General features: G+C 44.3%; 1 protein-coding gene across 2 annotated transcripts in view; it reads right to left on the bottom strand.

Moving 5' to 3' along the window:
* Positions 1–3946: 3946 nt before the first annotated feature.
* PLA2R1 (phospholipase A2 receptor 1) overlaps positions 3947–14062 on the bottom strand; it is a 69438-nt gene continuing 59322 nt past the window's right edge. For both annotated transcript variants that reach the window (XM_077272860.1, XM_077272861.1), the window contains exons 23-25: positions 11611–11779; positions 6327–6365; positions 3947–4649 (exon numbers count right to left, since the gene is read on the bottom strand). In XM_077272860.1, coding sequence (XP_077128975.1) covers positions 4459–4649; positions 6327–6365; positions 11611–11779 — 399 coding nt within the window. In that variant the 3' untranslated portion in view covers positions 3947–4458. The remainder of the gene's footprint in view (positions 4650–6326; positions 6366–11610; positions 11780–14062) is intronic.

The following is a 14062-nucleotide window of genomic DNA, read 5'->3' as shown; positions in this document are numbered from 1 at the left end:
CCCTGCCAGAGCCCCATTCCCAATCTGGGTCAGATCTGGTTGGACCAAAGGCAAGAACTGGTCTGGTTTGCAATCGGCGTACTGTCGTGTCCAACCTTCAGTGTACTGTCCGAGAGGAGATCGCATGGCCGCTGGCTTAGTGGTGGTTATGTTCACTTTTGGAGGACATAGAATCAAAATCCTGATGGCTGCACCTTTTAATAGTTTTTGATCAGTTGCAGCTCTTTACAGATTCCTCTCTCCTACTTGATGGCTGACTATTCTCCAATTTTGCGTTTTTGCAGTGTCCTTGTCACTACTGGTGCAGCGCCCCAGAGTCCTGGTCGTTGCAGTACTGATGCTCCGCCGCTAAGGGGGGCTATGGTACGTCTGATGGCACTGATGGAGTTCTTCTGACCAGGTATCACAGTCACCAAAACACTTCACAGTCTGGCCTCCAGGGGGAGCTAAGGGTGCTATGTATTAGGCCACTCCTCACAATCTGGTAAAACTGGGGGTTAGGCAGAAAGTTAGTCAGAAGCTGACTGGGAATCGAACAGGCAACATCCTGTGGCAGAGGGTGTTGCGGGAAGAGACTCAGGGGGGTCCCTGTCAGGGGTGGGATCCTGGCAGAGACATAGCGAACAGAGAGAACGTTACGGGACCGCGCCTGCACTAGATAGCGGCGGTGCCCTAAGAAAGGACAAGAAGCGAGGTATATTGTGCTGAGTGAGAAACGAGATCAACGCAACAAGGAGAAACACCAGTAGGAGTCGTGCTGTAAGACGAGGCAACATCCTACTGAGGCGCGTAGCCGGTGGCCGGAACGCCGAGGAAGTATTAGGCTCCAAGCAATACTTCAAACCTACGGCAGGACAGTCAGTTATAGGCGGGCTGTCTCACACCAATCACCTATGAAGACACAGGGGGCAACAATAGGAGAAGGGCAACACTAGGGTCCAGGAAGAGCTCCGAGCCTACCCGTCATACGGGTGCGTCCTAGCCATATCATCTGGGGGACGAAGAAGAACATCAGAATCGAGTTGTGAGGGAACACGAGAAACAGACACAACAGTTTGTGGGGACTATCCCGTGAGCACAGCAGGGGAGGACCGCAACACACAAGCGCTAGAAGGTAGGCACAGATTTCCACCTGCAAAGGGAACTCTGGAGGTGCCATCGGACCGGCCGGACTTGCGCAGCCCGGCTAACTGTATTCCGGACTGAGGATCCTGGGACCTTCAGTAAAGAGGTAAAGAGACTGCAACCTGGTGTCCTCGTTATTTACTGCGACCTGCACCGCACCACCACAACATCATCACCATCCCCTCCACATTCATTGTACGCCCCTCAGCAGGGTCACAGACCGGGTCTAGCCACCGTGACAACCCCAGAACAGAGACCCAGAGGCCCGGTACCGGGTACCCCTCGGCCCTGCGGCAGTGGGGGCGCTACACTGGTAGCATGAGATGGTACCTTTAGCACATTCAGGTTTCTCACGTAGTCCAGATGCTCCAGGATGACACATCTGTATATAACAAAGCAAGAAGATTTGCTGTATCTCCCACCACAGCTTCAAGTGCATAGAGAAGATTCCATGACATGGGCCATTACACAAGGACAGGGATGTGGAAGGGCAACAACCTAGAAGTAGGATTGCTCCTTTGTGTGAGGAAGAGCAGGAGCACTGTCAAAGCCCTACAAAATGACCTTCAACAGGCTACTGGTGTACTTGTTACTGACAAAACTGTTGGAAAGACTTCACGAGGTGGCATTTGGGCCCGACGTTCTATAGTGATATGCATGCAGTAGTGAACAATGGAATTGGCATGTCCGATTGTCCTCTTTATTACCACCCTGCAAGAGCCTCCCTCCACCTCCAGGCCCCGGTGCAGCTGCCATTTACACTAGTTTGTAGAGAAGAAGAGTCTGCTGTTAATGTTTAGATCATCATGGTCATGGTTGCTACAGTTCTCTGTAAAATAGTAAACCATCGTTGCTGTAGAAAAGTTAATATTAATGTGTTCTCTTTACACTAAAAAAAGACCAAAATTGAAATATAGTGAAGCGGATTTAATCCCTCAACTGGTAAGCCTGAAAGTCTGAAGACCCATCAATTGTTTCCAGCACAGAATGATAACATCACAAAGTCAGAAGTAGAAGAATGAGCAGAGACAACTAATGCAGAAATGACTTTAGGATTTATTCTTGAAGGTTTCTATTCCTCCTGAAAGAAGATCTGTCACTTCACCTCTAAAAAAAATTCAGTTACATAACTTATAAAAACTCCTGAGCTCCCCTGACTCTGCCTCTCTTTTTCATTTGTTTTTGAAGCTATGACTGCAAAATGTCTGCTTGCAGTCTAACTGGGTGTTTTATCAGAGTCTTCTCTGGGGGTGTGCACTTTCATCTCTCCCTCCCAGACACTGCCAAGAATGTAAGATCAGCTGCCGAGCTGTGATTGGCAGCATCTGGGAGGGAGGAGTGAAAGCACACGCCCACAAAGAAGACTCTGAAGAAACTTCACATATTGCTCTGTAAAAACAACAAATGTGAAAAACACTACAATTTAGCAATGCAATGCCAAACAGAATAGAGCGGCAGAGTCAGGGAAGCTCAAGAGATTTTTATAAGTCATTAAACTCACTTTTTATGTGCATGTGACAGGTCTTCTTTAAAGGGGCACTCTCATTGGATATGTTAGAAATGTCAGATAGGTGTGGGTTCTATCTCAGGGAACAATACATTGGTGAATGGCAAGCACTATAGATGAGTATATAACGGGTATAAACCAGTGTCTGACAAGAACCACTCTTGCTCACTGCCACAGTCAACATGGCTATAGTAACATTTTATGCAATATGCAGGATATGCAAACCTTTTGCATACTGTCTCCTCCAGGCCTTCCTCTTGGATTGTTGTAACTTACAATCTTCCTTGTTGTTGTACTTTATACCACTTTCCTTGATTGATTACCTGTTCAAAAGTGTAGGACCCCTGCTAATCTGATATTGATGAGCAGTCCTACCCAACACCTTCAAACTACCCATTTATAAGAGGATAACTTTTTTGCCTGTGGCTTACAGTCAATAACATGATACTCTGTCTCGAAGATGGCTGACTTAAATGGACGAAGTAGGTTTCATCTGAAACATAGGTTTACTGAATTTTAGATAACTTGCATAAAGGTTACAGTCTTTAGGTGAGGGAGCAAACATAATGGTTACACAGAAATACTGTGGAGCGGCTTGCTACTTTTACAACAGAACGGTGGTACAAATCTTGGTACTTACACGTTAGATGTGGAGCTTGATGGTTACACATCAGCGTTGAGGCACTGAGCTTGGCAGTTATTACTGGCAACAAAAACAGTCAAATAACTCACAACCAGCAGTAGCCAAAAGAAACAAGAACAGGCTCCTGTAGCACCTCACCCACATGATATTCCTCTTGGCACAGTTCACAGGGTAACGCCCAGTTGGGATTGCTTGTCTTGGCAGGCTGGTATGGTCAGTGTCTTAACCAGCAGGTCTCTATTTCGTTAACCATTAGCATCCTCTTAACTAGCACAGGAGAACTCACTCCAACAAGCCCAAACCTACAGTAGTCCAGAATAGGCTCAAGGCATTGGCAGGACTTCGTAACCACTTCACCTTCTCTCAAGGTCTTTATCTTTCGTTGTCAGCCCCAAATCCAACCAGGTGCACAATAGCGGTGCTACACTTTGCCTGATCTCATGTTCTCACTCACTCGTTTCCCCCAAAGATGCATAGATAACCCAAAACTTTGGTGGATAGATGCCTTGGCATCCATCTTGACTGTGGCCATTGTTGGATACATGCATCCTCCTGAACATAATGCCCCCAACAATGGCCACAAATGATGTGTGTACCCTAGCCTTACATTGCCAGTCAACTTGGACTTATTTTTTTCACTAAAGAGCCAAACACAGGCACCACAAAATTGGTTGACTGGTTACTTAAAGCCCATTGTATACAATGAAACATGTTCTGACATGCAGAAACAAACATATAAATACAATTTGTGTGCACAACAACAAAAAAGACATTCACATACAGTATATAACATTAAATGGCATAAAAAGGTTCTCCATAAAATGGTACAGACTACAAGGCATTTCACTGGTGGCCACAGTGGTGGAGAAATGGCAGTTCACTGCTCAAACAGTTCTCATCGGTGCGCCTCCTTACACATTGACATGACTGGCGAATGATTTAATTTATTTTTGAGCTTCCAGACCTCCGATGATCAGCATGAACGATTCTTTGGAGACGTCCAATTCCCATCTTCCTGTAGAAATATACATGCATGCTTGGACAAGCATGAATGTTTACTGAGAAGTCGGGTGAAATCGCAACGAGCATTCAGGCCCATGGCTACTGTGTATGGCCAGCTTATTCATTTTCAGTCTTCAAACTAGTACATTAAAATGATTTTTTTTGCTTTATTTTTTTTGGACTACTGATTTTCACTTTTATTCACGTCTGCAATAGGTATACATAATTGAGTCTCTGGAATGGACTGAGTGCATTGTAATCTCTGGTTGTTGGGGCTTGAAAGGAATCTCTTCTTTTTAAGAATGTACCATAACAATAAGAATATCACAACTGTTGAGACCAGGGCAGCTGGTATAACAAAATGATTTCTGACTACAAGAAAAAAAGAGATATGTTAGAAAAAAATAGTAATAATGCAAAACAATACAGCGAATGCACATGCATTCAACCAACATTTGGCACAAATGGCCTCCAATGTTTAGGCAAACACAGAAGCAAGCGAGCTCCATAGCAAACAAATCCCCACATTATGCAGAACATTATGGTGCTGAGTTTTGCTTCCCTCTTCTTCCATGACAGTTGGGCCAAGAAGTGCAGGACGGTCCTAGCTGGGGGTTCCCAACTCAGGATGGTGCAGAAAGATGGAGACAACACAAGTCTCTCAATAAGAGTAATAAAGAACTTTACTTAGATGAGGTATTTGCCTTAAACATTACAGTATCAACATATTTACATTCTCTGCAATTCTCCTACAAAAATCAGGTCTCATCTTGTCCACACAATAATAGGTCACTCTTCTGCATCTGTCTGCTTCTCGGTCACTCTCTTCTTGGGAGACACCTGCGCTGACAATTTTTCTGGCGCATGTGTCTTCAGATGGTTTTCTAACATGCATCACTATTATGGTGGCAACTTCTACATCGTCCACACATTTCGCGATCTTTCATGAACTTCATGGTTGGGTATGTGTGGCTTCCTCCACCCAGGAAAATCACAGAGGCAATATCCCCTCTGTAACCTGGACAATATCCCCTCTGTAACCAGGGCAACATCCCCTCTGTAACCAGGGCAACATCCCCTCTGTAACCCGGGCAACATCCCCTCTGTAACCCGGGCAACATCCCCTCTGTAATCCGGGCAACATCCCCTCTGTAACCCGGGCAACATCCCCTCTGTAACCCGGGCAACATCCCCTCTGTAACCCGGGCAATATCCCCTCTGTAACCTGGACAATATCCCCTCTGTAACCCGGGCAATATCCCCTCTGTAACCCAGGCAATATCCTCTCTGTAACCCGGGCAATATTCCCTCTGTAACCCGGGCAATATTCCCTCTGTAACCCGGGCAATATCCCCTCTGTAACCCGGGCAATATCCTCTCTGTAACCCGGGCAATATTCCCTCTGTAACCCAGGCAATATCCCCTCTGTAACCTGGGCTATATCTAACAGGCAGCATAGCTCCTTCTACATTCCACCTGCAACTGACCTAGAATGGAGGAAATCCAGTCCTTAACTAACTACCCAGTTTAAGTCAGACAGCAAGCTTAGTTCCTGGCCGACTGGCTGCTACAGTTTTAGCAAGACTCCGTGGTGAGCTAAAAAGACAGTCAGATTTGTAATAGGGTTAGCAAAACCAACATCTTCAACCTCCGTGCTTAGTCTGCATAGGCTCCTACCACTTAGTAGCAAAGAGAACGGGACCAACTGAAAAGTGGGCCCCATTCTACAAGGACCCAACTGTAGCATGGGCCTCTATAGTATGTATGTACTTGCTGATCTGGCTTCTACCGCTATGGATTTTGTAAGAAAACAATATTGTGCCGCACCCCAGCCCATGATGCTGCTTTACGAATGTACTAACCCCTAGAAGAAGAACCACACTTCATCTTTTATTTGGGGTGTTTTAGAAAATTAATTTAAATATGCTTATGAAATATACATATTAAAATAATAAGGAGTATAACTTTATGGGGTACAGAAGTAGCAGTAGTACTTAGACCCTGGAGACTAAAAAGACAGTATTATTATAAAGAAAAAAGTAGTCTCACCTCTGTAAGAATCTGTCCGGATAAATGAAAACAAATGGCCTGGGGGATACACATAAATATATTTTCAGCTGAAGGCTTATATATGGCATTATATACTTTGTATACTTTATTTTGTAGCCTGAAAATTTAAAGGAATCCCGCAGGTTACATGGATTTGACATGCTAAATAACCAGAAACATGTTATTTCTGTGTTTTAGAGTGTTACAGACATACTTTCATAACTTTTATATAAAGTTTTTGAAAAGGCCCAATAGTAGAGCAGAACCTGCATTGTGATCAGATGTAACAGTGTATATATGGCCCCTGTGCTCAGCCAGACATTTACAAACACAAATTAACCTTGGTTTGGTGGACATTCATATACAGGTCCTTCTCAAAAAATTAGCATATAGTGTTATTTACCATAATGTAATGATTACAATTAAACTTTCATATATTATAGATTCATTATCCACCAACTGAAATTTGTCAGGTCATTTATTGTTTTAATACTGATGATTTTGGCCTACAACTCCTGATAACCCCAAAAACCTGTCTCAATAAATTAGCATATCAAGAAAAGGTTCTCTAAACGACCTATTACCCTAATCTTCTGAATCAACTAATTAACTCTAAACACATGCAAAAGATACCTGAGGCTTTTAAAAACTCCCTGCCTGGTTCATTACTCAAAACCCCCATCATGGGTAAGACTAGCGACCTGACAGATGTCAAGGCCATCATTGACACCCTCAAGCAAGAGGGTAAGACCCAGAAAGAAATTTCTCAACAAATAGGCTGTTCCCAGAGTGCTGTATCAAGGCACCTCAATGGTAAGTCTGTTGGAAGGAAACAATGTGGCAGAAAACGCTGTACAACGAGAAGAGGTGACCGGACCCTGAGGAAGATTGTGGAGAAGGACCGATTCCAGACCTTGGGGAACCTGAGGAAGCAGTGGACTGAGTCTGGTGTGGAAACATCCAGAGCCACCGTGCACAGGCGTGTGCAGGAAATGGGCTACAGGTGCCGCATTCCCCAGGTAAAGCCACTTTTGAACCATAAACAGCGGCAGAAGCGCCTGACCTGGGCTACAGAGAAGCAGCACTGGACTGTTGCTAAGTGGTCCCAAGTACTTTTTTCTGATGAAAGCAAATTTTGCATGTCATTCGGAAATCAAGGTGCCAGAGTCTGGAGGAAGACTGGGGAGAAGGAAATGCCAAAATGCCTGAAGTCCAGTGTCAAGTACCCAGTCAGTGATGGTGTGGGGTGCCATGTCAGCTGCTGGTGTTGGTCCACTGTGTTTCATCAAGGGCAGGGTCAATGCAGCTAGCTATCAGGAGATTTTGGAGCACTTCATGCTTCCTGGCACCTGCTCACAGTGCCAAAACCACTGGTAAATGGTTTACTGACCATGGTATTACTGTGCTCAATTGGCCTGCCAACTCTCCTGACCTGAACCCCATAGAGAATCTGTGGGATATTGTGAAGAGAAAGTTGAGAGACGCAAGACCCAACACTCTGGATGAGCTTAAGGCCGCTATTGAAGCATCCTGGGCCTCCATAACATCTCAGCAGTGTCACAGGCTGATTGCCTCCATGCCACGCCGCATTGAAGCAGTCATTTCTGCCAAAGGATTCCCGACCAAGTATTGAGTGCATAACTGAACATTATTATTTGATGGTTTTTTTGTTTGTTATTAAAAAACACTTTTATTTGATTGGACGGTTGAAATATGCTAATTTATTGAGACAGGTTTTTTGGGTTATCAGGAGTTGTAGGCCAAAATCATCAGTATTAAAACAATAAAAGACCTGACAAATTTCAGTTGGTGGATAATGAATCTATAATATATGAAAGTTTAATTGTAATCATTACATTATGGTAAATAATGAAATTTAACACTATATGCTAATTTTTTGAGAAGGACCTGTATATGGCTGTTCCTATAAACATGGGTAGCTGGAGTCCATCAGAACAGGAGTCACTCTTAGGGTATGTGTCCACGTTCAGGATTGCATCAGGATTTGGTCAGGATTTTCCATCAGTATTTGTAAGCCAAAACCAGGAGTGGGTGATAAATGCAGAAGTGGAGCATATGCTTCTATTATACTTTTCCTCTGATTGTTCCACTCCTGGTTTTGGCTTACAAATACTGATGGAAAATCCTGACCAAATCCTGATGCAATCCTGAACGTGGAGACATACCCTTAACGCATAGTGGAGTCTGGATTTCATGAAATCCCCTCCACTATGCTGTAACATCTGGACGCTGCGTTTTTGACGCTGCGGAAAAACGCAGCGTCAAAAACGCAGCGTTTCCTGAACGTGGAAACATACCCTTACAAAGCAATTTTGCATTTTGGCACTTAAAGGGCAATCCTGAATTTGGGGGCCCCATTTCCATCTATGTGCCTTAGGATATATGGATGCGGGGGTTGTTTTCATGTAGAAATCCCATTAAGCACTGAAGGCTGGTACATGTTGTAATCAGTTTTGCAGTACTATTTTAGAACGGTAGTTGAACATTATATAGAACGATTTTTTGTGATCAATGCGGTGGTTTTGTTTTAGATCTGTACGGAGGAATGTATGAAGTTAAAATGTCAACTGTCATCAAGTGAGATATATTACAGAATAAGCAGAGTTGGTGCAAATTGATTTGCAAGACTCGGTCCAGCGGACAGGTTGGTAATCTGTAGCCGCTAGATAGGAGTCTGAGAACCGCCTCCTACCTGACGGCATTCGCGGCTCTTGCTTTGATCAGCCGGCATTATGCTGTAACAATGACGTTTTGCCAAGCTGGACATTTAAAAGAAAAGCACCAGATGCCGGCAGGTAGGAGAAGGTTCTCAGGGTTCCCGTCTGATAGCCACAGATTACTGACCTGGCTGCTACGAATTGATACGATGCAATAAGTTAGTTCTTGAAGTTAATATGTCAGAAGGAGGAAAAATGTGTAAGGATCCGAGCGACTTTGACAAGGGACAAATTGTGATGACTGGGTGTAACACTGGTGGGTGTGGACTTACTGCGCCACGGGCCAGGCTTACACTAGAGGAGCGTGACTAGATGTCTACCAGGTATTTACTAGAGCCTCTGATCGTGGGGATAGGCTTGGCTGCCGGTAGACACCAGGTACCACTTCAGGGCAGTCCCCAGGACTGCAGCAGCTGACCGAAGGATTGGAGGCGCACCTATGCGGTACAGGAAAGCAAAGACAAAGGCTTGGTCAGACAATCTGAGGTCAGCACCGATTTGATACAGGTAGCCGAGATCAGGAGCAGAGAGGTCAGACAGGATGGGTGAACCTGATCTCTGCAGGACACAGCAGGGTTCATTCCTGCAGCGACCGACTGGCCAAATGGAAGCAACATGCTGTTGCAGTAGTGCAGAAGAGTGCTGCAAAAAGTTTCCTCAGCAAGCGGTCCTGATGCGAGGAGAAGCTGTGCGGTGACCATGGTGAGTAGGTCGGCGCTGAGGAGGCATTAGGGTTACCAAAGTGATACTGAGCGAGAGCATCTCTAAAATGGCAGGTGCTGTGTGGTGTTCCAGGTGTAGTGGTTAGGACCTACAACAAGTGATGGGACGTGAGGAGCAAGGCCTCGTCTGTGTGGTCCGATTCCACTGAAAAGAGACTATAAATATAAAATACACAATCCATTGCAGCTTGGGTCCATATGCTTGCAAACCGATCTGAGTGGTCATACTGACCCCTGTCCACTGCTTTCATTGGGCATGTGAGCATCAAAACTGGACTATAGTGCAATGGAAGAAGGTGGCCAGGGCTGATGAAGCACGTCTTCTTTTATGTCTTGTGGATGATTGGGTGCATCTGTGTAGCTTATCTGGGGCACCAGGATGCACCGTGGAGATACGATTAGAATGCTATTGGCAATGAACAGCTGAGAAATCTTGGGTCCTGGCATCATGTAGAAGTTACTTTATGACATGTATTACTTACATTCACATAGTACATGATATTCCCTAATGGCAGCAGGAATATTCCCTACCACACTGAATAAATTGTTCAGAAATGGTTTGAGGAACATGATAAGAGATGAAGCTTGGCTTAAAAATTCCCCACATCAAAATTTGATAGAACCAGAAGTGGACACAATTTTTTTTTATGATCAGAACATACGAAACTATTAAAACAGACCACAACTCTTTGGGATGTGTGGATCAGACTGTTAAATTGCATCGTTTTGAAGGTCCAAAAAAATATACAGAGGTATCTCATCTGGAATGTATCCAATTGGGAATGTCACCGATTTGGAACATGGAGACAGCTGAGCTTTCCCCAGCTTGTCTATGCATGTCCTCCTCCCAGCCACATGTCTTCTTGTCTGGAGTGCTGGATGGGTCTAGAGGATTTGCTGCTGTAAAATGCCTCCAATAAAATGTCTATGGGCCAAAACACCTGAGGAAATGATGCATGACACAAGGAGTACACAAAAGAAAGCATGCAAGTGACATATTGCCCCTCGGGCCCTTCACTGGGTAACAATTATGGCTTGTGAACCTCTGTATTAAAAAGTTTAGAACCTATCTCAAAAGTTCTACTTGTGACTATCTTGAAAGTCCACACTCTTAGTTCTTAGGGCCTTGGTTGTTAAAAATACAAATCCTTCTTTAAAATGAACCTCCAAAGCAGGGGTTGTGTCTCAGACTACCCCAGATACCATGTAGGCACCGTAGCTAAACGGTAGTCACAGACCCCAACACTCAACTTTTATTTATATATTTAGAATTTTGTCCAGCATGGAAAAGTTATGAAACTTTGCAAAACATTTTATTAGGGATTTTTTTTTCATTCCTGCCCCCCCAAAAATTGAATGTAGGTGGCTTCCAAACCCCGGCTTTTTCCCCAATCTATTTTATTAACTTTAGCTGCAATGATACCAGACTGGACTCATTTGGAGCACAGATGATGGCAGTGATGGGTCAGCTCAGCACCTGGGTCTCACTAACTCTGGGGAGAAGCTGCTGTAGATTGTTCTGATCAGTCCAACACTCAGATGAGGAAACAGGGCTGACCCGTCACTGCCATCATCTGTACTCCAAATGAGCAACTTCTGATATCAAGAGTCAAGACAGCTGAAGAAAGGTAAATAGATTTGGAAAATCCGGGTTTGGATGCCATTTACACTCAATTTTTATTTACAGCAATTAAGACAAATGTAATAACGTGATTTGCAAAGTTATTAAAAAACTGAAACTTTATACTGTTACAATATAAAAAATAAAAAAAAAAGATCAGTAAAGTAATAAACACCAAGATGATAGTGTGTTTATTATCGTACCTGTTGATGGAAGACATAGCGCCCCCCGCAGTTCTGTATCACAGTGTTGAGCTCTCCAATATCCACTAGTGTCGATGTACACACAGCTCCCATCGGACGGCGACTCTTCCTCTGCCCATGATGTAAATAGAGACGTCGTGCCATCTAGCCACCTAAAGTCATCTCCGCTCTGGTCATATACAGAAAAAAGATTTCACTTCAATCCCAAAGTAAGATGAATGCATAATAAACATGTTATAATACTTTTATTCTGTGCAGCAATATTCCTACTTGTGGGCATAACGATTGCGGCCACAGAGGGTGCGAGCACTTAGACGCCAGCGCCGTTTTCAGCTGAATGACCTGCACCATAACCGATATATGTGTGACGTTAGGGACATAATTGCAGGATGGGGAACATTATTATAGGATGGGAGTCAGGACGAGGGACATAATTGCAGGATGGGGAACATTATTATAGGATGGGAGTCAGGACGAGGGACATAATTGAAGGATGGGGAACATTATTATAGGATGGGAGTCAGGACAAGGGACATAATTGCAGGATGGGGAACATTATTATAGGATGGGAGTCAGGACGAGGGACATAATTGCAGGATGGGGAACATTATTATAGGATGGGAGTCAGGACAAGGGACATAATTGCAGGATGGGGAACATTATTATAGGATGGGAGTCAGGACGAGGGACATAATTGCAGGATGGGGAACATTATTATAGGATAAGGTCATGACGAGGGACATAATTGCAGGATGGGGAACATTATTATAGGATGGGAGTCAGGACGAGGGACATAATTGAAGGATGGGGAACATTATTATAGGATGGGAGTCAGGACAAGGGACATAATTGCAGGATGGGGAACATTATTATAGGATGGGAGTCAGGACGAGGGACATAATTGCAGGATGGGGAACATTATTATAGGATGGGAGTCAGGACAAGGGACATAATTGCAGGATGGGGAACATTATTATAGGATGGGAGTCAGGACGAGGGACATAATTGCAGGATGGGGAACATTATTATAGGATAAGGTCATGACGAGGGACATAATTGCAGGATGGGGAACATTATTATAGGATAAGGTCAGGACGAGGGACATAATTGAAGGATTGGGAACATTATTATAGGATGGGAGTCAGGACAAGGGACATAATTGAAGGATGGGGAACATTATTATAGGATGGGAGTCAGGACGAAGGACATAATTGCAGGATGGGGAACATTATTATAGGATAGGGTCAAGACGAGGGACATAATTGCAGGATGGGGAACATTATTATAGGATGGGAGTCAGGACGAAGGACATAATTGCAGGATGGGGAACATTATTATAGGATGGGAGTCAGGACGAAGGACATAATTGCAGGATGGGGAACATTATTATAGGATGGGAGTCAGGACAAGGGACATAATTGCAGGATGGGGAACATTATTATAGGATGGGAGTCAGGACGAAGGACATAATTGCAGGATGGGGAACATTATTATAGGATGGGAGTCAGGACAAGGGACATAATTGCAGGATGGGGAACATTATTATAGGATGGGAGTCAGGACGAAGGACATAATTGCAGGATGGGGAACATTATTATAGGATGGGAGTCAGGACAAAGGACATAATTGCAGGATGGGGAACATTATTATAGGACTAGATGGTGGCCCGATTCTAACGCATCGGGTATTCTAGAATATGTATGTAGTTTATTTATGAAGATTTAAGAATAATGCAATGAATACACAGGATTTTCCGGGTAAAATATATACAATATCATTAAATTTTATTGCTCATAGAACTTAATACAACTGAACGAAATTAGTTAAATTCCGCAAGGCGCGACCAATCAGCGAAGCGTGGTTCAAATCCCACGCCAATTCATGGCCGGACTGCGCCTGTCACTGATTGGTCGCGCCCCGGCCGGCCGCAACCAATCAATGAAGCGGTGTTTAAATTCTGTGCCAATATCGCTGATTGGTTGTGGCCGGCCGGGCGCGACCAATCAGCGAAGCGTGGTTCAAATCCTGCACCAAAACGCGTCCGGACTGCGCCTGTTGCTGATTGGTCGCGGATGGCTGGCGCGACCAATCAGCGACGCAGGATTTCCGTTACAAACAGACAGAATTAGACGATTATATAGTAGATGAGGGGCCAGGACAAGGGGCATAATCGCAGGATGGGGATAATTATTATAGGATGGGGGCCTGGACGAGGGACATTATTACTGGATGTGGGCCACGATGGGGGAAGCTATTACATGATGGGGTACACCATAACAGGATGACGTACATCTGGCCAACATGATGGTGGGAGCTCAGGTCCACATTTTGAACCAAGGCCCATAGAACTGTAGTTATGCCACTGTCCCATTTAATGTAGAGTACATGGGAAACTGGATACAAATGGCCCTCGATGAACTGAACACAATGTCTAATAAGGCTTCATACAAGA

The sequence above is a fragment of the Ranitomeya variabilis genome, chromosome 7 (genome assembly GCF_051348905.1).
Source record: "Ranitomeya variabilis isolate aRanVar5 chromosome 7, aRanVar5.hap1, whole genome shotgun sequence".
NCBI lineage: Eukaryota > Metazoa > Chordata > Amphibia > Anura > Dendrobatidae > Ranitomeya > Ranitomeya variabilis.
This window is presented reverse-complemented; position numbering and strand designations above follow the sequence as displayed.